Below are 23702 nucleotides of genomic sequence, written 5' to 3' on the forward strand. Positions count from 1 at the left end.
AACAGAATAACACAACTTGCTAACAACATAAAATCACATAGAAAACATCACTGATGCATGAAAGCAAGTATAAAATATATGAAAGATGAGACAAGAGAAAAAAATAAAGACGCAGACAGATCAATGCAAAAGCCTGAGCAAACAGAAAATTCTTCCCCTGCTGCCTACAACTGTCTAGGCCAGGAGTCATGCTAACTGCTGTGAGACAAGTCCCAGGACTGGAGTACCACTGCAGAAAGGCCCAGTCGCTGGGGACCATGCCCCCTTGCCTGTAATGGAGAGGGCACAACACAAAACAGCGTTTCTGCAGGAGAGCACCAGCAGGCAAGTACATATGTCAGCCCTACAGAATAGCCCAGAAGGAGGTTATTTAGAGATTATGAGCAGCACTTTGAATCAAGTCTGGAAATAGGCAGTCAAGTGTTGTTCTTTCCAAATGGAACCTTGGATACTCATGGTGAAGGTTCCTTCCGCTCTAAGGAAGAGGGCATCTTAATATAGGTGATTCCCACCAATTGCTCAGGGAGGCAGGACCAGCTTTAACAACCACCTGTCTCACAGGTGGGACTCACCCCAGGTCAGTCTGGTTACTTCACCAGCTAATGAATGCAAGGATGGGAAGGAACAAGAACAGAGAGAAAATAACAACCAGAACAGGTAAGTATCTGTTAGAAACAAAACCATGACAACCAGAGGTACAATATGAGTGGGGTTAAGGAAGCAGGGTCAGCCCTGGTTAGTATTTGGATGGGAGACCACCAAGGAATACCAAGGTTGCTGTGCAGAGGAAGGCACTGGCAAACCACCTCTGTTATAGTCTCTTGCCATGAAAATCCCAAAAGGGGGGTCGCCATAAGTCGGCTGCGACTTGACGGCACTTTACACACACACACAAGGAAGGGTTAGAGCAAGCAAGCATCTTCCCACTGCAACTCGATCACGTATGATTGATCAGACTCAGGATCTGTAAGAACTCCAGGTGGGAAGCAATTGAAATGGGTCTAAGAGTTTCAGCTTAAGCAGCATAAGGCCAGGCTTTCACCACTTAAAAAAACATCCACTGGTGATAGAAAGACGCTTCTACTGCCCTCACAACCATGGAGCGGGCTCCAAGATAAGCTCTGGCCTTTGGCTGCGATAATGCTGAGATCTCCATTCTGGCCATTGCCCCTTGTTCCCCCACATGCCAGGGCATTATACAGGCTCGGTGCACGCTTGAGAATGCTACGATGTCAACAACCCAGTGACTTCCCTATTCCAGAGATCACCCAGTCTACAGGACTGCACACCATGCTCTGTAGTAATAAACCAAGAGCCATTTGGAAACCACGTGGCTCTACCAGCCTGCAGAGGCAGACCAACCTCACAGGTTCCTCATGGCGCCACCTTCAGCAGCCTGAACTTCACCAAAGTGATCTGTCCATAATGAGGGAACTGCTGGAACTGCCACTTGCTCCTGTCCCAACGCCTGGCAGACAAACCAGACAGAGTGGACTTGGGTGAGGCCGGTGACACTTTCTGACAGCTCTGTGCTTGTCTTGCATGACAGGAAGCTGCCCTGATGCCTCCTGCAGACTCAGGTTTCAAGAGATGGAGCACCAGACCGACTCTGAACATCCCAGCCAGTTACAGCTCTATGGTTATTAAACCATATGGTTATTTCTGTCTAGACATTAGGAAGAATTTTCTAACAGAGCGGTTCCTCAGTGGAACAGGCTTCCTTGGGAGGGAAAACCCTTCCCTGGAGGTTTTTAAGAAGTGGTTAGTTGGCCATCTGTCAGCAATGCTGATTCTATGACCTTAAGCAGATGATGAGAGGGCCATCTTCGCCATCTTCTGGACATGGAGTAGGGGGTCACTGGGGTCTGTGGGGGAGGTAGTTGTGAATTTCCTGCATTGTGCACGGGGTTGGACTAGATGACCCTGGTGGTCCCTTCCAACTTTTAAGATTCTATGATTCTAACTTGCCCTTGACACAGGTGCATCCCCCCTCCCCAAAAAAAACTCTGTTCAAGCACTCTGATACATAGACGCCTCACTTCAGGCACAATTTTGCAGAGAAAGTACATTCAGGAGAGAATGCCACTCAATATTTGAGAGAACCACAACACCAGCTGCTACACTTTCAATTCAACTCCAGCCTAGGTGTGTCCTGTTCCCCCCACCCCCGCCCGAATTTGCATTCAGAGGCTTACCACATGAACAACTTTTTGAATCTTGTGTGTACATGTGGACTTAATTCTCAGGGAACGTTCTCTACGAAGCTCACATCAGTCAAAAGGGAACTGAGTGGGAAGGTGCTCACCCCAGCCCCCAAGGCGCGCTCACAAGGCAAAACATCTCCCTGGGGTGGGGTCTTTGTGTATGCGGGGGTGGGTGGGTTACAGCAGCATGAACACCAGCTTCCGAGCTTCAGCTCCAGAAAGTCCCAGATGTGTGTTCCACACTGAAGCAAAGTGCATGTCTGTGCCTGCATAAACAGCGTGTGTCTGCGTGTGTGTTCAGAACTCTATTTTATTCCAAATCAGTATACTTGCTTTTCCAGAGCACAGTATAGTTTTGCTCATAACTATTTAATAGTTCTGGGATTTAACCCTGTCTACTGAGAACACGTCAAGGAAATAGAATACTAGTTCATGCAAGACTATTACTAGAAAATCACAACTCCCTCTGACAAAAATCCCCTTGTCTGCTGGAAGAAAAAAACAACACGATGCCTGCATCACTCATAAGATTGTGGCGGCGGCGTCTCCGAGTTGCTAGCACAGTCACAAGACTCTGCCATCACTGCGTGCCCAGCACTCCTTCCTCTTTCTTGGTTCCTCTCTGGTATGAGCTCGACAGGCAGATTAAAAAAAAAAAAAGATGCTCACACCTCTACTGATTCGTTCTATTTACTTGTTCCTAGAGCTCTCGGCAGTTCTCCCGTTTGGAAGGAAAGCATTACAAAGGCGTCTTCCAATCACCAGGCCTTGATTTAGTACCGAGCACATTAGAACATAAGACACCCTCTGCTGCATCAGAGCAAGGTCTACCTAGTTTAGTATCCTGTTTCTCATAGATGCCTCCAGGTTGCCCATAAGTAGGTCAGGTAGGCCTTGCCCGACTAGTTAAGCCCTAGGCACTGGTGTTCAGAGGTGCTCTGTCTGTAAACATGTACATTCCATTTACTTGGTTCTTGTTGATAGCTCTTATACTCTAGTATGTGTAAAGTGCCATCAAGTCACACATGGAGACGCTGTAGGGTTTTCAAGACAAGAAACCAACCGAGGTGGTTTGCCAGTGCCTTTCTTTGCACAGCAAACTTGGAATTCCTTGGTGGTCTCTGATTGAAATACTAACCAGGGCTGACCAGGCTTAGCTTCTGAGATCTGAAGAGACTGGGCTAGTCTGGGCCATCCAACTCTTAACATTTTGAGGGGGGGGGGGAACACTTAAGCTTGTGGCCACATCGAGTGACCACCAACTGCATAGGTTAGCGTGTTTTGAGAAGTACTTTAGTCTGTCTGTCCAAAATCTACTGCCCATCAATTCTGTGACCATGAGCTCTAGTTTTATGTGTGAGGAAAAAAACCAGCGTTGCTTACCTGTAACTGTTGTTCATCGAGTGGTCTTCTGTGCAGGGGTGGGTGTGTGGGAGAAAGAACAAGACTGACAGCATGCAGTGGAAGCGTTCAAGCGAGCTGGGAAGGGGGCTGCCCAGCCCTCTTACAAGTTTCTCAGCCACTGCCCAACGCTTCTAATCTTATCTCAGCAACCAAACTTCATTAACATGCTCCATAGTGGTACTAGAGATTCACAGACTTAGAACAAAACAACTGGTACCTTCCTACCAAAGGACAGCTTCATTAAAATGGGAATTAATAAGGTCATACCAAGGATTGAGAAGACAGCCTATCCTAGAGCAGGTTGCACACAGCAGCACCTTGTCTCAGCTTTGGCTGATGCAGCCGTTACAGCTATTCCCTGAAAAGTGAGATCCAGCCATCGTGATGAATGCTCTGATCACACTCAGGTTAGATTACTGTAATGAGCTTTATGTGGGGCTGCCCTTGGAAACCTTTTGGAAACTTCAACTGGATAAAAATTTAACAACCAGGTTATTGTTGAGGGCTGAACACAGGGATCCCATCAGCCCTGTGCTGAAAGCTCTGCACTGGCTGCCCATCTGTTTCTGAGAACAACTCAAAGTGGCGGTTCTTTGACCCTAGACAGCTTGAGGCCAGGGGGTTTAAAGGAGCGCCTCCTTCCATACTGTCCAGTTTGCCAACTAAGACAATTCCTTCCAAGCCCTGGTCTCTGTGTGCCCAACCCCCGTAGAGGTAAGGTGGGTGGCAACCAGACAGTGTTTTTTCGGTGTTAGCACCTGGCCTTTGGAATGCCCTCCCCTGTGAAACCTGCCTGGTCTCTAGTAGACAGTATGTTAGGTGCCAGCCAGTGCATTTCTGTATCCCTCAGGCTTTTAACTGAGGTACTCCATACCTTTTAATTTACTATCTAAACCTGAGGGCTGTTTTATAGCTAAAAATTTAGGCTGCTTAATGTTGTTTTTATATTAATATTTACAATGGCTGTTTTAATAATTTCATTAGATTTGTTTGGACGCCACCCTGAGCAGGTGTCTGGAGAAGAGAAATAATTTTTCTAAATAAATGAATATAAAGTTTACAGCCTGGGAACTGAGGCTACGCCGTTTCTTGTTTCCAGAGCATGGCAAGGTAGCGCACACAGCTGTTTAGAGCATATAAGCATATGCCCATTTTCCCAGATAAAAGCCAGAGTCCCAGTTAAACCCTTGAAAACTGGGATTTCCTAAACAATAAGCACTTGTGCAAAAAGCTCCATGCTGAGAATCCCAGAGTGCCAACAACAAGGGGTCAATTGTGTAGAATATACACACCAAACACGGCACTTCCGGCTCTGTTTACTATGTGAAAACAGATTTCAGTGGGTGCAAATTCCTGGTGTTCTTTGTCTCTCCTGAGAACACTTTCATTTTCTGAACGCTTCCTGGATCCCAAACTGGCTGTGTCCCAATTTTTTTGCTCATAATTTTAAGAAACAGCAATTACAACTGGTCAAAACAATTTTCACATGCTTATGTCAACCGGATGCCAAGGCAAGATAATTAAGTCAGTAACACACATGGTCTGAACAGCCAAATCGACTGTGATCAGAACTGGTGTCCACTAATGCAGCCACACATCTGAAGCTGCTTCACTGTGGTCCGATCAAGCTAGTATTGTCTACTCTGACCGACAGTGGCTCTCCAGGGACTCTGGTCAACAAGTATCTGAAGAAGTGAGCTGTGGCTCACGAAAGCTCATACCCTGCCAGAAAATATTTTTGTTAGTCTTTAAGGTGCTACTGGACTCTTGCTCTTTTCTGGTCAACAAGGTCTTTCACGTCTCCTGCTACCCGGAGCTGCTGGGCCTTGCAAAGCAGGCGCTCTATAACATTGCCGCAGGGCCAGCCCAGGCCCCCAAGAGCTGCTCATTCAGAAAAGGTAACCCCACGGTCCTGTTCCCATTTGCAGGCCCAGCAGGTTAGCAAATGCTGTTTTGGAATAGCCTCCACAGCACAGCGCTTCCAACATGCCCTTCCCGAGCCAGTGAACCCAAGACAGCTAAAGGCATGCAGGCAGAGGCCCTTGCAGAGTGATGACAAACACAAGATAAATTAAAAGCTGTGCTCCCAGAAGTGTGTACACAGCAATCCCTGAAAGCAAAGGTCTAATGACCGACTGCCTTTCCCCTTAGTCACTGTTTCGGCTCACAGTGGAAAAGTAGAGAGCAATGATACATGGGCACCGTCGCCTGCAGCCAATTAACTGGGCTCCCACGCCCTGCCCCCTTGTGAATGAGAGACTGTACGTTTCTTGACAGGTTGGGAAGATCAAGGCTAGGCCATCAAAGACTCACTCTTCTGTCCTCGCTAAAGCCAGCCTGCACTGCTGCATATGGAAGGGGGCAGCAGTGTTCAGGGCCCCTGCTGCTAGCACCCCTAGCCCTGAAGGCAGAGCTCCTTCAGTGTACAGTATTTATTTATACGGCTACAGAAGAAAGTAGGCATACTTGTAGGAAGAGTTTACATATTCCTATTTTTAAAAAGCACACTGGGAAAGTGCAAGCTGTACAAATACTTGTACATGTAGTAGAAAAGATACACATACAATCTTCACACACTACAGCACACGTTTTCCCTCCTACATACAGGGATAAAGTAACCCTCGGTAATCCATTCTCAGCGATGTGTGCATATACACAAACACACAAGCCAACAGGAGCAATAAAACAAAGACTGACACCACTGTACTAACAAACTACTTTTTTTCTGACTTTTTGGTATCCTTTCCTCACGTGAAGAATTCTCTGCACGTGAAACTGGCAGCTCCCTCTTTGCAATTTTTGGCAATCAGCATTTCTGAATTTCAGCCTTACATGCTCTGAAACAGTCAAGGACATACTGATAAGTTCTTGTCATGCCCATCAGCAGCATTCTGCAGCTACGCATCAACATCCATGCCTTCTTGTGTGATATTTGGCAGCGATCCCAGCAAACATTCCATTCTAGCACATCCATCTTCTCAGACAGTCTTAGACTTTGTTTTTTTAAGTCTGCTTCATCCCAAAGGCTTGGGATTGATATTAACATTACAAATAGATGCAGTGAGGAATTCCCCAGTGATGCAAACCTATGCAGATAAGTGAGCCTTGAGCCAAGAGGAAAGGCAGGGGATATTATTTTAGTAAATAATAAGGGGTCACCATGAGGCAATTGTGACTAGATGACACACAGTTGTTATCATCATCATCATCATCATTATCATTCAAGACACAAAAGATTCTACCCAACTGACACCTGGTTCAAAATTAGGGGCAGGGAGAAGAATGAACTACTGCGGATTGCTTCCTTCTCGCCATTTCACAGACAAACCCCAAAGCCGTCTCACCATCAACTATGCTATCAGCAGAGATGGAGGCCAGCTGAGGGGAATCTGTCAGCTTGCAAAGGTGCATCACCAGAATATACTAAAATCTCGCAAGCAGTAATTTCACTGGGAAGTGAAGGCAGCATTCAGGGGCTGCAGCAGCCAGCTAAAGAACAAAAGTTGACAAAAAGGAAGAACCAGGAGAAACCTGGTTATGATGAATGATACCAAGGAGGCATCTTCTACCTCAGAATGTCCCAAGTGTCACCATGACATAAATCTTTGACTGAAATCCAACATAATCTGGTGATAAATCCTGTTCTCTGTAATTACCCTGCACCAAACGCAGAGGTCTGAAAGCCCAGGTCAGTTGAGTCCCTGTCTCCCTAGTGAAGAAGAGCAATCCCTGAAGCGAGACAAGTATGAGAAAGACATTACCTTTTTCCCAGTTTGTTTCTCCACCATGTCGTTGCTGAGAGAGAAATCTTCAGATTGTGGTGTTTTAGAACACCCACCCTTGGGCATCGTTCTGCCTTCCTTACTTGGCCTTCATTTATGCTGCCATTGCTTCATCATCAACGGTCTGCAATGAGAGGAAACACACAGATCATCATCTAGAATCTCACAAAAAAGGCAATACAAGTGGCTATTTGAACAAACTAAGACGCTTTCCTTGAATCCCAAGACCCTGCATACTCATGGCCAAAACAAAGAACCAAAAAGCTAGAAGGAAAGTAGTCCTGAGCCCCTGGAGCAGTTTGCAAGAAAGTACGAGTAACACCATGAAGCCCACTCTTTCATGCATGCAGCAGGCAGACAACAGTCCCCATCTTCACCTCGGGGAATACCTTTGCATAAGGTAGATATACTCCCAAGTCACCCCTAGAGTGCCTTGGTATTCTCCAAGAGCTTCCTGTAGCTATCTACCTCTGCCAAACCTTGTTGACTTGTGCGTGTGGTTGATGCAATTAAACTGAATTCTCTGGATGATCACAAGCCTATCGTGTAAATAAATGGGTTGTGAACTGTGATCTAGCTAAGAAATGTTCCTCTTATTCGGGGCTGTTTCCAGGAGAAAGCAGAGATGGCAAACTGTAGCGTCAGCACCCAATGTTCCCAGCACAGTTTCTAAAGCAGTCTTCCCTGTTCAGCCACTGCTGCCTTTGTACATGGGTCTAGGTAAGGCACAATTCAGAAGCACAGCAACAAAGCTCTGTTGCCCATGCCATGAGTTGCTTGGTTACAGGGTTGAAAAGACAACTGACATCCGCAATACACTGTTGTAGCGTGTGTTGGAACAGAACAGCAACAGGGTATGTAGCCATCTTCTTTTATGACTTGAAGAGAATACAACGTCACCTCCAGTGAGGCAAAATGCATCAATGCACCTGTATAGACCAGTAAATCAACTGCAACTAACGGAAAGATCTTAACTCTGTTGTGAAGAAGCAGGGTTGGGCTGGCCACTGGAAAAAAAAATTCCTCTGCTGACTGCCACTGAATAAGAGAAATACTCTTGTGTCCGGTAACTTGGCTCCACAGCAGGCCTTTTCCCCCTGAAACAATGGCAGGAAATTGACCAGGAACAGGGAGACTCCTGATTCCACAGCCAGCTGAGGATGGGGAGAGACAATGAAAATCAAAAGTGTCACCATACCCTCCCAAAGATCTGTGAGTTTTATGGTTTAAGTGAAGTTGTGACATCCGGGTGGGGGGCAGCACTTAGTGGCTTGGATGAAATGGAAGGGTAAGTTGTGGCTTTTACCATGTTCGTCATACAGAAGTATGGTCTGCTTTCTACTCAATACTTTCCATTAGCAATGGCTACACCACAGTCCCACAAAAAAGGTCTTTGTTCTCAACCTGGCCTCAATGTGAAACATTAAAAATGCTTCACATGCTCCCTCTTTAGCCCGCATTAAGCCATATGACAAGCTCACACGCACAGCCAAGACTGAAGTCAAGGCAGCACAAAGCTGTATCCCTTCCTACTCAGTTCAGAAGGGACACGTAGTCCAGTACTGTCTAACCCAACCAGCAAAAGTTCTCCTGAGCATATAACAGGTCTTCCCCAATGCCTGGTACCCCAGATACTTCATTTGGAGTTGGCAGGAACCAAACCTGGCACCTACTACGCTTGCACGCAGGGCCATACGTCCACGGTAAGATGCTTCTTCATAATGGAAGGAACAAACAGGGACAACTTCCCTTACCGAAAAGTCAGGCAACAGACTTCCACTCCAACGTAGACATTTCCCCTTGCCTCCCTTTTCACTTTCTCTCTTTCTCTCTCTCTCTCTCTCCAACCCAGGTAAACCCCCATCTTAAAGCCAGCTCACTCAACAAGATAAGTAATGATCCAGAAGCCATTCAGACCCAGTCTGCCAAGTCCTGGAGCAAGGGCAGTGAGTGGCCACGTCTCCTGATGTCGCGGGGGAACTGCTTACATTCAAAGGGTAGGCTCGGAGACTCTGGAGAGAAAGTTGAGACACCCAGTAAAGAGACCGATGGCTTCTTCCTCCCCATTCCAAGCAGCTCCACTGCCCGTCTCCCAAAGATCACTTTTTAAATACCAGTTCTAACCCCAAAGGAGAACCTACTCACTCCCTTCCCATCAAATATTTCCTTAATCTTCACCTTCATAAACTTAGCTATAACCTGGGAAGAGTTCCCAAACACAAGCAAGGGCTGTGGGAAGCGTGGGAAGAGTCACACCACTGGCACCCTTGCATAGAAACGGTCACACATGAATAATGCCAGCACTTAATAAATGCCCCAAATATTTTGGCCTCAACTGGTGCCAGGTGAGGTGCAGCATCCACAGGGCATTAGCATGCATACAAAGCGCCTTTCGTATGAAAAACAGCATGTGGGAACTGGGAGCCAGGAGATTCTACCCGCCAGCGGGCTCTGGCATCAGCTGCAGCATCCCAGGGAGGAGGGCGGCAGCTCAAAATGAGTCCAGGACAGCCATTTGCCCATGCGTGCAGTTCCATTATTTTTGAAAAAATCTGTTTGCTCTGGATGTCAACGTGGCCATTTGTAACCAGGGTACATACCTATTTTACAGAGAGCTTTGAAAACCTGTTTCGCTGAGAGAAAGCCAGACGGATGCCAGATTAATTCCGTACCCCTTCTGTTCATGGAGCTGACTCATTACACTTGGAAAGCTGGCTGCCTCTTCATGTAAACAGAGCACTGGCCTATTTAGCAGCTTGGAGGGAGTATTATATTTGCACAACAATTACCAGCAGGGCCTGCATTCCCTATTTTGTTTTACAGCACATTGTTAAGGAGTCTGGGGTGGGATGGGGGAGCCAGGAAGACACAAATACCCATTTTGTACCAACTGCACTCCTGCTAAGAGACATGGGGCTCCATGTTACATGAGACCTGGTCTGAAACCCTTCTGACCTGACAACAGGGCAAGCTGATGTTTTTACTACTCATTTTTCAAGCTTTCTTTCCTGGGCTGGGAGGCTGTCCTCAATAGTTCTGTTTGGTAAACAGTGAACTCAGCTCCTCAAACAATGACTTCACGTCTGTCACAAAATAAGGAAGTGGGAGACCAAGCAGGCTCTGCCGCATAATATAACCCCCCAGCACATCTCGGGAACAATAACAAAAACTGCTTACATGTGGCCCGTAGCCAAGTATGCATGTAGGGACTGGCATTTACCAGGCCATGCATGAATACATGATCCCCAGCTGTTTCGACCCGAAATGGCCGTGGTTTCCATTTACAAACCATTTCTATATGTGGATTCAATGAGGTTCCCCACCCAACAGAGAGAAAAGGCTAAGGGGCTCAAGTGAGGGAGAAAAGCCTTCCTGAGAAACAACAGACTGGTAAACTACGGCTGACTGCTGATTTGCGACGCTGTCCTACAGCAGGCTCATACAGGTAGAGCTAGATGTGGGACTAACATCTAACCGTTCATATATGTCCCAGTTCTGTCTCTGTCTTTCCTAACCAGCAGTAAATACACACACCCTTTAAAAAAAAACCAACAGGTTGACCAGCAGCCATTGCCCTTGTCCATTTGACCTCTCCCTCAATCCCCTGCCACCAAGCATCTCCTTTAGAAAGCAGCATGCATCCATCAGCAAAAGAGCCACCAATAAAGCAACATCTGAGCTTCAAAGTGCTACTGATGCAGCGCACAGCTCTTGCTCTCCCCTCTTCACGCAGAGCTGCATTTTGTAGGCAGTCATCTGTAGAGGGCACCGGCAATGCATAATGTACCACAGAAGCACACTGCCACAAAAAATGCCAAACCTTAAGTACTTTTGACAAGCAACCACAAAATAGTTCTCTACAACTGACAAAACTGCCTTAAGTATCTTGACTCCAGCCTTTCTTCCAGCAGGGGCTCACCAGACACAGCATTAGGCAGGAACCATGAGTACTCTGCAGCTATTTTGACTTTTTGTCCAACCAGATTCCAGTACTTCAGCAAGTAAACTGAATCACAGGGATAAAAAGGTCTGGAAGAAGCCTGGAAAGTTGGGTGGAAATCTCTTCTTCCCTACCGCCAGGTTTTGTTTCCCAATGGACAATTTCAAAATTTTAGAAAATACTGAAACATACACTGAAAATACTGAAACATACACTGAAATATACACTAAGTATGTAATAGCTAGCCCTATCTTGTCAGCTCTCAGAAGCTAAGCAGGGTTGGCCCTGGTAAGTATTTGGATGGGAGACCACCGCGGAAGTCCAAGGTTGCTCCACAGAGGCAAGCAATGTCAAATCAACTCTGAACACCTCTTGCCTTTAAAACCCTATGGGGTCACCATAAATCAGATGTGACTTGGCAGCACTTTCCACTGCCACCACATGTAACAGCTAAGAAGCTTGTTTCAATTTATACAAATCTTCAGTTCTTTGGATTTCTTGGAGATCCATGAAAGGTAAGAATCAGAAACTACTGATCTCTCAGAAATATTCTGAGTACAATAAAACTCTTTGAGATGGAAGAATTCTGAAGGATCCATCATATAAATTATTTAATATTTTATCCTGCCCTTCCTCCATTTTATTCTCACAACAACCCTGTGAGGTAAGTTAGGCTAAGAGGGTGTGACTGGCCCAAGGTCACCCAATGAGCTTCCTGATGGAGTGGGGATTCAAACCTGGATTTCCTCAATCCTAGTCCAATGCTCTAACCACTATACCACGCTGGCCCTCAATGACATGGCATGGGTTTCACATGGCTGATTTTGTAAATAGTTACTACGACCCTGGTAACTGACGAACATGCACCACTAAAGAGCTTAATATTACTATGAAGCCTAATTCGATAGCCAGATTTATGGACAGTCCATCATAATGCTGAAGTAGTGCTTCCAGGACCTTATTAATCACTGGCCTTCATTTCCTTTGGTCTGCTGCCTTTAACAGGCTCTACTTTATTAACTCATCTACAACCTAATTAAGGGCAACTTCTTATATTACTTTTCCTTACAAATATTAAGGTGAGTGTAAGATAATGCTGGGGAGGGTAGGTGACATGGTATAGGCCGATCTTGTCAAATCTCGGAAGCTTAGCAGGGTCGGTACTTGGATGGGAGACCATCAAGGAAGATTCTGCAGTGGAAGGGAATAGCAAATGACCTCTGCTTCTCATTTGCCTTGCAAACCCCTTGCTGGGATCACTATCAGCCGGTTGCAACTTGATGGCACTTACGTACATAAGACAATGCTCACAACATGAAAACAATACAATAGAATAGTCTCAGATACTGGCTAGATTTAAATATGCATCTGTTTGTGCTCAGGTGACAAAGATGTAACCCCTGGAACATGATTTGGCTCTTCTAGGAAAGCAGACAACTCCTGAGCATGCCAGCCACCTCTCTGAAGACATGCAGGGAACTCTGGTCTCAAGGCAATGCTGCCCCCAGAGAAGCACTGAAGGCATCTGAAAAGAATTACAGAAAAATATGACATGCTGCTCATCCCTGATCAAGTCTAATTTAAGATACCAAAGGCCAAATGTTTATAAATAAGAATGCTGTTTATTAAAAACAGCAGTCATTTTAAGACTTTTTTCTTAGCATTTTTAATATAAAGACAAATCCAGCAAGATGTATCCAGTAGGCTCGCCACCTCCGGAGCCGTAAATTCACTCTAGATTCTGCTGACACCAGCCAGGGAAAGTGCAGCTCAAGCAGTTTATGAGCGGAGCCCTGCAAACGAACTTCATTGCTGCCTTTTCCTGTCACAAGCAGCACACAGTTCACAAGCCTGAAAGCTTCGCTTGTTTAGCCCAGCCTCGCCAAGTTTGTATGAGTGTAGGGTAGGGCAGACCAGAATTCCCCCACTACAATGCAACATGCCTACAAGTCAGGGCCAGAAAAGAAAGGAAGGCGGAGAGGAAAGAATAGTGCAAAGGTAATCCTGCTAGCAAACACAATAGCATCAGGACGACTGCCGCAGCAGGAGGCTGGCCCACATTTAGCACAAAATGAGTCACGACAGAGAATGCTGGATTTCAGTGGGCATTTTTTGCTCCTGGTTTTAGGGGAGCCAGAAATTCATACGTTTGGCATCAAAAAAACCACTGAACGATAGGCCAGTTTTATCTCCTGGGTATTTGCAGGGACCCAGGGAGGCAGGCATCCAGCTGCCCACACTGACTTCAAGACTAACGATTTATTCAAACAGAGCAAGTGACAGCCGGTATCCATCTCAGAAAGAATTCTCACACAACCTGGCTGTTGTTCATGGTTCAGCTTGGCAGGTCTTTTGGATCAAGCGGTGAAAGACTACAAGATCTTTCCCTATAACAAGAGGCAAGGAAAGAGTCCTCTTTCTCGATTTAGATGTCAAATGAACTGGAGTGACTTTGTAATGGGCACCAGTTAGGTGAACTGCCAGGGTTGTGTTACTTCCTCCTTCTCACCACACAACATGCCAAGACTGGAGACAGAACACAGTTTAGTCTCGGTTAAGAATCCCAACTACTGGGATAGGAACAAGCCTCACAGTTAGCAAAGGCGCCCCCACTCGGGCATCCCCTGCTCATCAGAGTCAGGCAGCAGGCTTCCTTCTTCAACCTCGCCCCCCCCCCCATGCAAGAGGAGGAAGGAAGGGGTGCACAGGGCCTGGCTCAGGGCCATCTGTGAGCAGGTAATATTAAAAAACCTAGCACTTCACTGACTACAACACACCCTGTGGGTTTCTAGATATATTTCTAGATATAGAATAGCAACCAGACCACCCAACCCTTGAAAGGTTAGCCACACTGCAAGCTAGTGAGAAGAGCATGTGACCTATTCATTTGCTTCCTGTCACTCTCTGAGATAAAGAGCGAGGAGGCCTGGAAGAAGCACACACTGAAACTGCCGACAAAAGAAACTTCCTTTGGTTAGCTTTTCAACATTAACTCCAGCACTATATACCAGAGAGTTGTTTGTGAGTACGGGGACAAGCATTTTTTGCACACATAATGCAGATGGCATGCAACAAATATGGAAACAAGCCAATACCAGAAAAATATTCTCTCCCCCCCCCCTTGTTGAATACACTGACAGGGCCTGGGAAATTTACTCAACAGCAGGGACACTAAAGCCCTGCACATTTACATGGCTGGTATGAGCACACTCCCAATACTTTTCTTCCCCAGCACACGCACCTAGAAAAAGCTGCCTCTTATATTACTTGAGAAGATAAGAAGGCTTACGTATCGCCTGAAATGTTCTGAGAGGCAGCTAGGAATCTCAATGAGCTTGTTTCATCCCCAAGTATGAGATACAGATATCAGCCGAGCATCAGCCGAACAAGAGAAGAACCATCGTCATAATGTTTAACTAGGCGATGAGACAGCAGAAAGCCTTTGGCAAGCAGCTGCAGATTTCAGCGTGTGTGTCGTGGAAACACCAGCCCTCAGTTCCACTGTCCCTTTCCCACCCATTCTCCTAAAAAGGCAGCCAGGCTAGCAGCTCACAAACTCCTGTTGTTGCTATGCATTTCCTTTCAAGAGCAAGTTCTGTGGCCTGGGACAGATGGCCACTGCCAAAGCCAGCATGCCGGAGCCCCCAGATAACACAGGCCGAAGGCACCACCGGATCAGACACAACGCAAAGGATCCTTCATCAGATCTCTCCGTGAATTAAATTCTTATTTAGAAATAGTTACAGGGATGGGGGGAGATGAGCTGCAGTGCCAGAAAATGGGGGGAGGTGTTTAATGCTTGCCCACCTTACTATTTCCCCAAGAAACCCCTCTGACCACATTATTAGCCTTGGTAGGTCAGAAAGACAGCCAACCGATTCCCCCCCTACAAGAGGTCACAGTGTGTGTTGTGTGTCTGAGTGGGAGACTCTATCCGGGAAATGGTACAAGGGGAAAGGATTCACTTCCTTACTCCATCCAAATCACACACACTCACCAGACACACACGTGAATGTTTTTAAATAAAACTACAGATTTGAGAGATCTCATCATGGATCTCCCACATTTTGTTTAGGGTGTTCCCCCCTCCCCAGCCTGATTTTCACAGCATTTCCAAATTATCGTCTCCAAGAGCTAGTATCAGAATTAAAGTGCAACCTTTTAAACATGTATATGTGGCTTCTTTCCAAAGACTGAAGGTAGCTCACAGATATAAAGCTGCCTGAGCACCACAATGAAACAGCACAGAACATCCCACAAACACTTTGCCAGCCTGGCCAAAACTCAGGGTTTACACCCATTCTGCTCCGCATGCCTAGCGTGTACATAAGGGGTTAATGGATTTCAGTCTCATGGCCTGCTCTGAAATGTTGCCGCATGCTTCTCCCTCATGAAACTGAGCACACTCTAGGCCATTTCCCCCCATCTCTCAGTCTCTCCCTTCACCTCTATGTATCTGGAGCACGAGACACTTGGACTTCCTTTACTACTCTTGCCAGATCACTTATATGGGAACAGGTAACACCAAAGGGCAGGTTCACAGCAATGGCACCGCTGTGCTACCACGCATTCCAGGATCCACAACAGTAAAGCACTAAATTTCCTCTCAAGCACAATTCAAATGGTTTGGCCAATAAAGAGCATAGTGTAACAGATAAAGCCTAACTCCTTCCTCTCTGTGATCAATGGACAACAATTTTCCCCCTGCCTTTTTAATGAGTCGAGCCAACTCTCTTTCTTTTAGTGGCTCCAGCTCCCCCTTCCTTGCTCTGCTCCGTATGGCCACAAGAGTAGCTGTAGGAGGGCTTATCTTGGGGCTGTGGCATAGCCACGAGTAAGCCCAGGTCCAAATCCTCTGGAGAAATTTATTAGGATGTCCACCATCTTGTTTTGGAGGGAAATAGCTTCTGTCAGATAAAGATCCAACAAGAAAAATTAGATCAGAGGAGACATTTCGCAAGCCGGAGGAGAAAAAAGGTATATTTGAGAGATGGAGGATTATAGGAATAGAAGTAGAAATAAATAAAGGGTAAGCTTTGTAGGGGAAGACCTAAGACAGCAGAGAGCTGGACAGAAACTGCTCTCCCTTTGCAAGACAGGAAAGTAACTGAGGAAGGGGCGATTCCAGCCCAGGAAACAGGAAACTGAAATCTGATCCTGCCTCCCTGAGCAACCAGTAGGAATCACCCAATGTTGCAAGATGCCCTCCTCAGAGTGAGAACATGCAATTTTTCCTAGGCCTTGGATGGAGGCCTTTCCCAAGATCCGTATAACTAGGGGTGCCAGGGACTGAATCCTGGGACCTTGTCTATTTAAAGCATGAGCACCACCACTGAGCTATGGATCCTCCCCAGAAACAAATTTAAGAACCCCAAAGGTCTCCCTTCTTTCCAGTATCCATCCACCACCAAAACCAGCAGTTTCAGAAAATGTTTTATTATATTTCCTGCAGCAAAACAGGAAACGTCTTAAGAAAAGCAAACACACAGATACACAGAAATAACAGGCTTGCCCTACACTGCTGTACTCAAGAGCAGCAATACAGACTGTTCAGTTCTGAAGGCTGCCTCAGCTACATGAGCATGTCTCAAATTTAAACCCAGATATGACTGCCAGTAACCCATCCCCTGTCCAAGAAGTTTTGGTCCTCAGCTATGGTGAGATCTGTTTTACCCTTCCCCAACTGCTTACTTTTGTTTCAAAGCTGTTATTTTTTCCAATGCTCCATTTAAAAAGCAGCAGCAGCTCCACACAATGAACGTTAACAACTCTTAGAATGAGCCATGGCCGATTTTCAGGTCTCACCTATCTCAGCTCCTCTCAGCAGTCTGAAGACTTCTGCAGATGTTAGTATTTCAAGCCACAAACACAGAGAGCTAAATAAAGTGGTGTCTGCAGGAATTATGCAGTAAAATCTCTCTCCTGGAAAAGCACTCCCAATTCGGAGGACCACCATTTTTTCCTGACAATCCAGCCTCTAGGGTCGGGGAGTGTGCTGCACAGAATGAAGAAGTTCGTCTAAGTTAATGGCTGACTCAAAGCCCTGTGGTTTGGGCTCCAACACAGCGCTTGCATGGGCTTTGAGCACGCACACACCCAGGGCTTTGGGTCAGCCATTAACTTTGCTGAGCTTCTTCATATAACAGGATTCACCAACAAGGACGGGTGCACTGGACACTGTTAATGGTTAATTTACCTCTTGCACGGAGAGATTCACACTAACTGTACCAAAAGAGTGATACACACTATTACACGTTATCAATCATAAAGACTTTGAGGCACAATGCTTCATGTTGGCTACACCATCTGAACAGTCAAATATCAACCAACAGTCCCATAGTAAAAGCATGTAATTAGCAGAATTGTAACAGAATGAGACTTACTCTAATTGTGATCTAAAGTTACTCAATTTTTTTTACCAGTTATGGATGATTCCTTGAAAATAAATTACACAAAGTACTATTTTTTCCAGATGCAAAACTTTTAAATCTAATTGCCCCTCAGAGTGTTGAGTGGAGCTCCTTCACAGTCTTATGCCATAATCCCAGTTTTCCAGCCAATGGATCATTCTGTTGACCTTCCCATGAACTGGAAGGTAATTCTTCACATTTGCTCACATACACACCTATCACAATATACCCTCACCCCTCCACATGGCATCGTCGAGCAGCAGAAAGCGAAACCCAGTCATGCAATCACAATTGTGTTAATGCACAGTGGAAGTGAAATAATATCTGGGCCCCCACTTGATGTTACTTCTTTCATCTTCAAGGGCCATGCCTATATCTTTCCGTAGTGTTGAGCATGGGGGGAAAGGAGCTCTGCTGAGCTCTAACGAAAGCTCACAAAGGCCTCTTCCCTACCCAGCAGTGCCATTCATCAAAACCCTCACACTGCAACACCACAGCACTGACCTGAGGAAGGCAGCTAGACCGAGGAAACACAGTTCACAGGATGAACTCTCATACTGACAGAACCATAGAATGCACTTGATTGGCAGAATTAATTAGGAGTTGGATCGTGCCCTTCTAGCAGAAAAACAAGCGGTGTCAGTTGCTAAGAGCACCCTTTTTCCAGCTTCACCTAGAATGGAAATTGGCTCCCTCTGGGACACAGTTGACTTGGCCACGCTAATCCGTGCTACGGTAACCTCAAGGCTAGGCGAGGGTAATGTGCTCTACGTGGGTCTGCTCTTGGGGGGAAAAACCAGAAACAGCAACCGGTACAAAGTTGGTTGGTGCTAGCTGCAACGCATATATTGCGCCTGAGCTGAGAACACTGTACTAGTGGCCAGTGTGTTTCTGGATTCAATTCCAGGGGCTGGCGCTTACCTTGAAAGCCCTCTCTGGCCTTAAACAGAAGTCCAGCAGCACCGTAAAGACTAACGATGTATTCCAGCATGAGCTTTCTTGAGCCAGAGCTCATCTGACAAAGACCTCTCCAGCTTACTAGAGCTTGGCTGGAATGAACTGCTCCTCTGTCAGGTGCCACTGGGTTACTCTGCTTCTAAGGACTAACACAGCCTGCTCTCCGGAGTTCTCATCGTGTGACGACTGCGCAGGGCTTGTTGGTTGTTCCTTCATGCAGGCAAGTGAGATCAGCCTCTGCCCAATCACAGCCTTTCTACATCTGCCCCTTCTAGGCCAAGGCAGGCTTTCACTGAACGTTTCAGATCTTGTGCAAAGCTGAACTGTTGAAGGAGGACTTTTTGTACAGCTGATTACCTTTTAAAGGAGATCTGCCTTCACTCTTTAAGTCTGATGAGGACTTTCCCCCATATTTTAATTTTTGTAAGATGCATCAGGTGTGCTTAGGAAAAGGTGGGATAAAAATAATGTAAGTATATAACAGACCTACCAACAGTTTCAAAAATACTGGGGGAAGCTCTCATAAATCATTTGAGTCAGTGAGATGCGGTGGTTAGAGGGTGAGAGTAGAAGTGGGGAAACCAGGATTCAAATCCTCACGCAGTTGTGAAACTCATTGGGTGACCTGATGCCAGTGATTTGCTTTCAGCCTAACCTACCATGTGAATATAAAATGGAGGAGGAACTCATGAATGGGAAGGATAAAAATGTAACAGTAAGATCTGAGAGCACTGCACATACCTGAACACAACAAGCATCCTTATACTGGGCCACACCATGGGTCTATCCAGCTCAGGACTGCCTTCTCTAAATGGTGGTGGCTCTCCAGGGCCTCAGGCAGAGCTCTTCGCATCACCTACTATGTAATTCCTTTAACCAGCGGTGCCTGGGATCAAACCTAAAAGCAAAACAGGTGCTGTAGCATTGAGCCACAGCCCTTCTTCACATGATTCCTTTAATGTGCTGAATATGTCAGAACCAGGCCAACTTGTTTCTTGGAGTGTAGGAATGCTGAATTAGGCGGAGAGTTTGCGGCTGAGCCAGTGAGTTTCACAGAGCAGCAGAAACTGGACACAGGACTCCCCCAAACCAATTCCTTCATCCAACTGGTATGAACACCCAGACTTATGTTTATATTGCATTTGTTGCAGTTGTGGTGAGAAATTCTGGCTAGTTTTTCCACTGGATAACAGTGCCCATGTCAATTTGCAACTATTTATTTATTTGCTTTATTTACAGCCCGACTTTCTTGCCAAGACTCAAAGCAGATTACACGGTATAAAACAATGCAATCAAATAGCATGGGACATCTGATAAACAAGGCAACAGAACTGGGGTTTCAAAAATCAGAAACAATACAAAAAACAGTATCAGATGACCTATAATAAACAGTGCCAGTCGAAGCCAGTGCAGTAAGAGCAAGACAGTCCATACGCTCAGCAGCAGGGCAGACAGCAGTCCTGCCTTCTTCACAAAACCACCCTCCTGAGCCATTCCATGACACTGCGGCCTTCATTCCTTTTGCAAAAACGCCCTCCTGAACAAGCCTGCTTTGCACAGTCTGCAGAACAAGAGAAAGTGCAGGAGCCTCCCTGACCTCCTCGGGCAGGGCAGGCTGCTCCACAAGTCCTTCCATGATTAAGTCAGGCCTCTGCAGCCTGCTATCCTCCCCCCTTAGCCAGATGCAGTGAGGGCCCTCCCCTTTTCCAACGCTGGCAGTCCTAGGCTGGTGGCCAAACCAGGCGGCTTGGCATACATAGCTAGCGGGCCACCTGGTGGGCCAGGAGCTGCAGAGGCCTGGGCTGACTAAGCCCACTGTCAGAATCCTCTGCCAAAGGCCCCCAGTGTCACCTTGCTGCCACGTCCCAGCTCAAGCTCTGAGTGCCTTTTCACAGGCTGGCAGGTGCTTAGGGGGCTCATTGCACATATTTGGGGCAGCTGTAGTGACGACCACCCCCTTTGCTGTTCCCCTAGCAGTTTCTATTGCAGGGAATGCATCCGTAGTGGTCGCCTTCTCCAGAAAGGAGCCGAAGACTGTGGGATTGGCCTGCAGTGAGAAAACGTGAGGGAAGCTTGCCCAGGTCTTCCTAGTCAATGTCCTGGCCGGTCACTTCAGAACACCATTGTGCTGACTTCGGGATGTGTCTCTGGCTACACACCAATCAGCCACAGTTCTGCTACTTATCCACGAGCCGTTGGCACAATTCCTTATTTGCGGAGATGACGGGGTGGGGAGCTCTTGTGCCAAAGTAAGCTGGAAGTCGTCACGTGCTAAACTTATCATGGCAATACGTTCATGCTCACCTCAGCTAACCTTAAGACAGCCTATGCTTCAATGCACCATGGCCGATAGGGAGGAGAAAACTGTTCAGAATGTTCAGAAAACTGAACATTAAGCCTCCTCCAATCACACAATGTGGCTTTTGCTAACTCTGGGGTTAACTTTCTTACTTCTGTGTTCAGCATATTCAAGAGAATATGCTGAACAAGTTTGCAACTTGACTCTCTGCAGAAACACCCCAGGTCTTCTGTGATTAATAATTATCACACTGGGCCAACCAACAGCTCACTGACTTTTTGTCTTTCCTTCTGTCTAATGACGATGGTCAGACAGATGCCTGGGGTGGGTAGTCACAGGTATGGCACAGTGTCAATATCTACCCCCGACTCTATTCAGTTATCCTCATCGATAGGCAGCCGACACTGAAAGAAAGTGAAGGCTCTATTTAATTTACAGTGTCAGCTTGTGTGCTCAATGCTGCCTCTGGAGAGAGCCCCTCTAATGATCTTAGATACCTTTCCCCTTGAAGGCCTTGTCTGCAAATGATAGCACAACTTGCTGCCCCAAAGCTGGCTGTGCAAACACAAGCCCTGGAGGCAGCCTGGTCCAACTCAGTTCCCTGGCAACAGGGCTAATGCCAGCCTCATGGGCCTACAAAGGGACTGAATTCATTTCATTATCTGCTCTGGTACATCATGAGGAAGGAGAACAAATACCTGGCACCAAAGTACATTCTGGCAATGATTAACCCGGTGTGAGTTAAATGCACTTTACTCTCTCTTTGCCCTTCCCATCACGACTGCACCTGATACTTTTGCAAAGGCAATAAAATGCACCCTATTTAAACTTGTGAGTTACCTATACCTCCTTTAGCTGCCCCACACACACAACAGGAAGTACATCTAAGCTGCCCCCCCACCACGTCAGCAGAGACCCCAGCCTTAGAGAAGGGCTGTTCAAGAGCTTGACCCCTTTGGACTTCAGGACTTGCTTTCATTGACTGAGCCTCTTCTGTGTTCAGAATATTAATTTCTAAGCCTCTGTCCATTATTTTTGAGAATTCTTGGAGAACAGGTAAGGTGCCAGAAGACTGGAGGCAGGCAAATGTTGTCCCCATCTTCAAGAAGGGGAAAAAGGAGGACCCAGGTAACTACCGACCCATCTGCTTGACATCTATACCGGGAAACGTTTTTTAACAAATCATCAAGCAGTCAGTTGTTCAGCATTTAGAAAAGATGGATCTGATCACTAAGAGCCAGCATGGGTTTCTCAAGAACAAGTCATGTCAGACTAGTCTTATCTCCTTTTTTGAGAAAGTTACTACATTGCTGGATCAGGGGAATGCAGTAGACATAGTTTATCTAGATTTCAGTAAGGCTTTTGATAAGGTTCCCCATAATATTCTTGTTGACAAATTGGGAAAATGTGGTTTAGATCCTGTTACTGTTAGGTGGATCTGTAATTGGTTGACTGATTGCACCCAAAGAGTGCTTGTTAATGGTTCCTCTTCTACTTGGAGAGGAGTGACTAGTGGAGTGCCTCAGGGATCTGTCCTGGGCCCTGTGTTGTTCAATATCTTTATAAATTATTTGGATAAAGGAATAGAGGGGATGCTTATTAAATTTGCAGATGATACTAAATTGGGAGGGGTAGCAAATATGGTAGAAGACAGAGCCAGGATACAGGATGATCTTGACAGGATGGAGAATTGGGCTAAAACCAATAAAATGCATTTCAACATAGATAAATGTAAAGTTCTGCATCTAGGTAGGACAAATCAAAGGCATAATTATAGGATGGGGGAGACTTGTCTCAGCAGTAGTGTGTGCGAAAAAGATCTTGGGGTCTTAGCAGACCAAACACTGAACATGAGTCAGCAGTGTGATACGGTAGCTAAAAAGGCAAATGGAGTCCTGGGGTGTATCAACAGAAGTATAGTGTCCAGATCAGGTGAAGTGATGGTATTGCTTTACTCTGCTCTGGTTAGACCTCACCTAGAGTATTGTGTTCAGTTTTGGGCACCCCAATTTAAGAAGGATGTAGATAAGCTGGAACATGTCCAAAGGAGGCAACAAAGATGGTGAGGGGTCTGGAGACCAAATCCTATGAGGAAAGGTTGAAGGAGCTGGGCATGTTTAGCCAGAAGAGGAGAAGACTGAGAGGGGATATGATAACCATCTTCAAGTACTTGAAGGGCTGTCATATAGAGGAGGGTGCTGAGTTGTTTTCTGTTGCCCCAGAAGGTCGGACCAGAACCAATGGGTTGAAATTAAATCAAAAGAGTTTCCATCTCTACATTAGGAAGAATTTTCTAACTGTTACAGTCGTTTCTCAGTGGAACAGGCTTCCTCGGGAGGCGGTGAGCGCTCCTTCTGTGGAGGTTTTTAAGAAGAGGTTGGATAGCCATCTGTCAGCAATGCTGATTCTATAACCTTAAGCAGATGATGAGAGGGAGGGCATCTTGGCCATCTTCTGGACATGGAGTGGGGGGGCCCACTGGGGGTGTGGGGGGATGTAGTTGTGGATTTCCTGCATTGTGCAGAGGGTTGGACTAGATGACCCTGGTGTTCCCTTCCAACTTTATGATTCTATGACTGGTGACTGGTATACTGGAAACTTATTGGTGGTTTTTTAATGTTTATTGGATTTATTTTACTGTGAGCTGCTTTGAGCCTCATTTACGTGTGTGTGTGTGTGTGTGTGGACTACAAACAGTAAAACGAA

The 23702-nt window shown here is 46.2% G+C and overlaps 1 protein-coding gene across 2 annotated transcripts in view; it reads right to left on the reverse strand.

Annotated features, from left to right (window-relative positions):
• ANKRD11 (ankyrin repeat domain containing 11) overlaps positions 1-23702 on the reverse strand; it is a 147197-nt gene that overhangs the window by 50308 nt on the left and 73187 nt on the right. For both annotated transcript variants that reach the window (XM_056862883.1, XM_056862882.1), the window contains exon 2: positions 7370-7514. In XM_056862883.1, the coding sequence (XP_056718861.1) occupies positions 7370-7456 (87 nt within the window). In that variant the 5' untranslated portion in view covers positions 7457-7514. The remainder of the gene's footprint in view (positions 1-7369; positions 7515-23702) is intronic.

Source organism: Euleptes europaea, chromosome 17 (assembly GCF_029931775.1).
Source record: "Euleptes europaea isolate rEulEur1 chromosome 17, rEulEur1.hap1, whole genome shotgun sequence".
In the NCBI taxonomy this organism is placed as follows: domain Eukaryota; kingdom Metazoa; phylum Chordata; class Lepidosauria; order Squamata; family Sphaerodactylidae; genus Euleptes; species Euleptes europaea.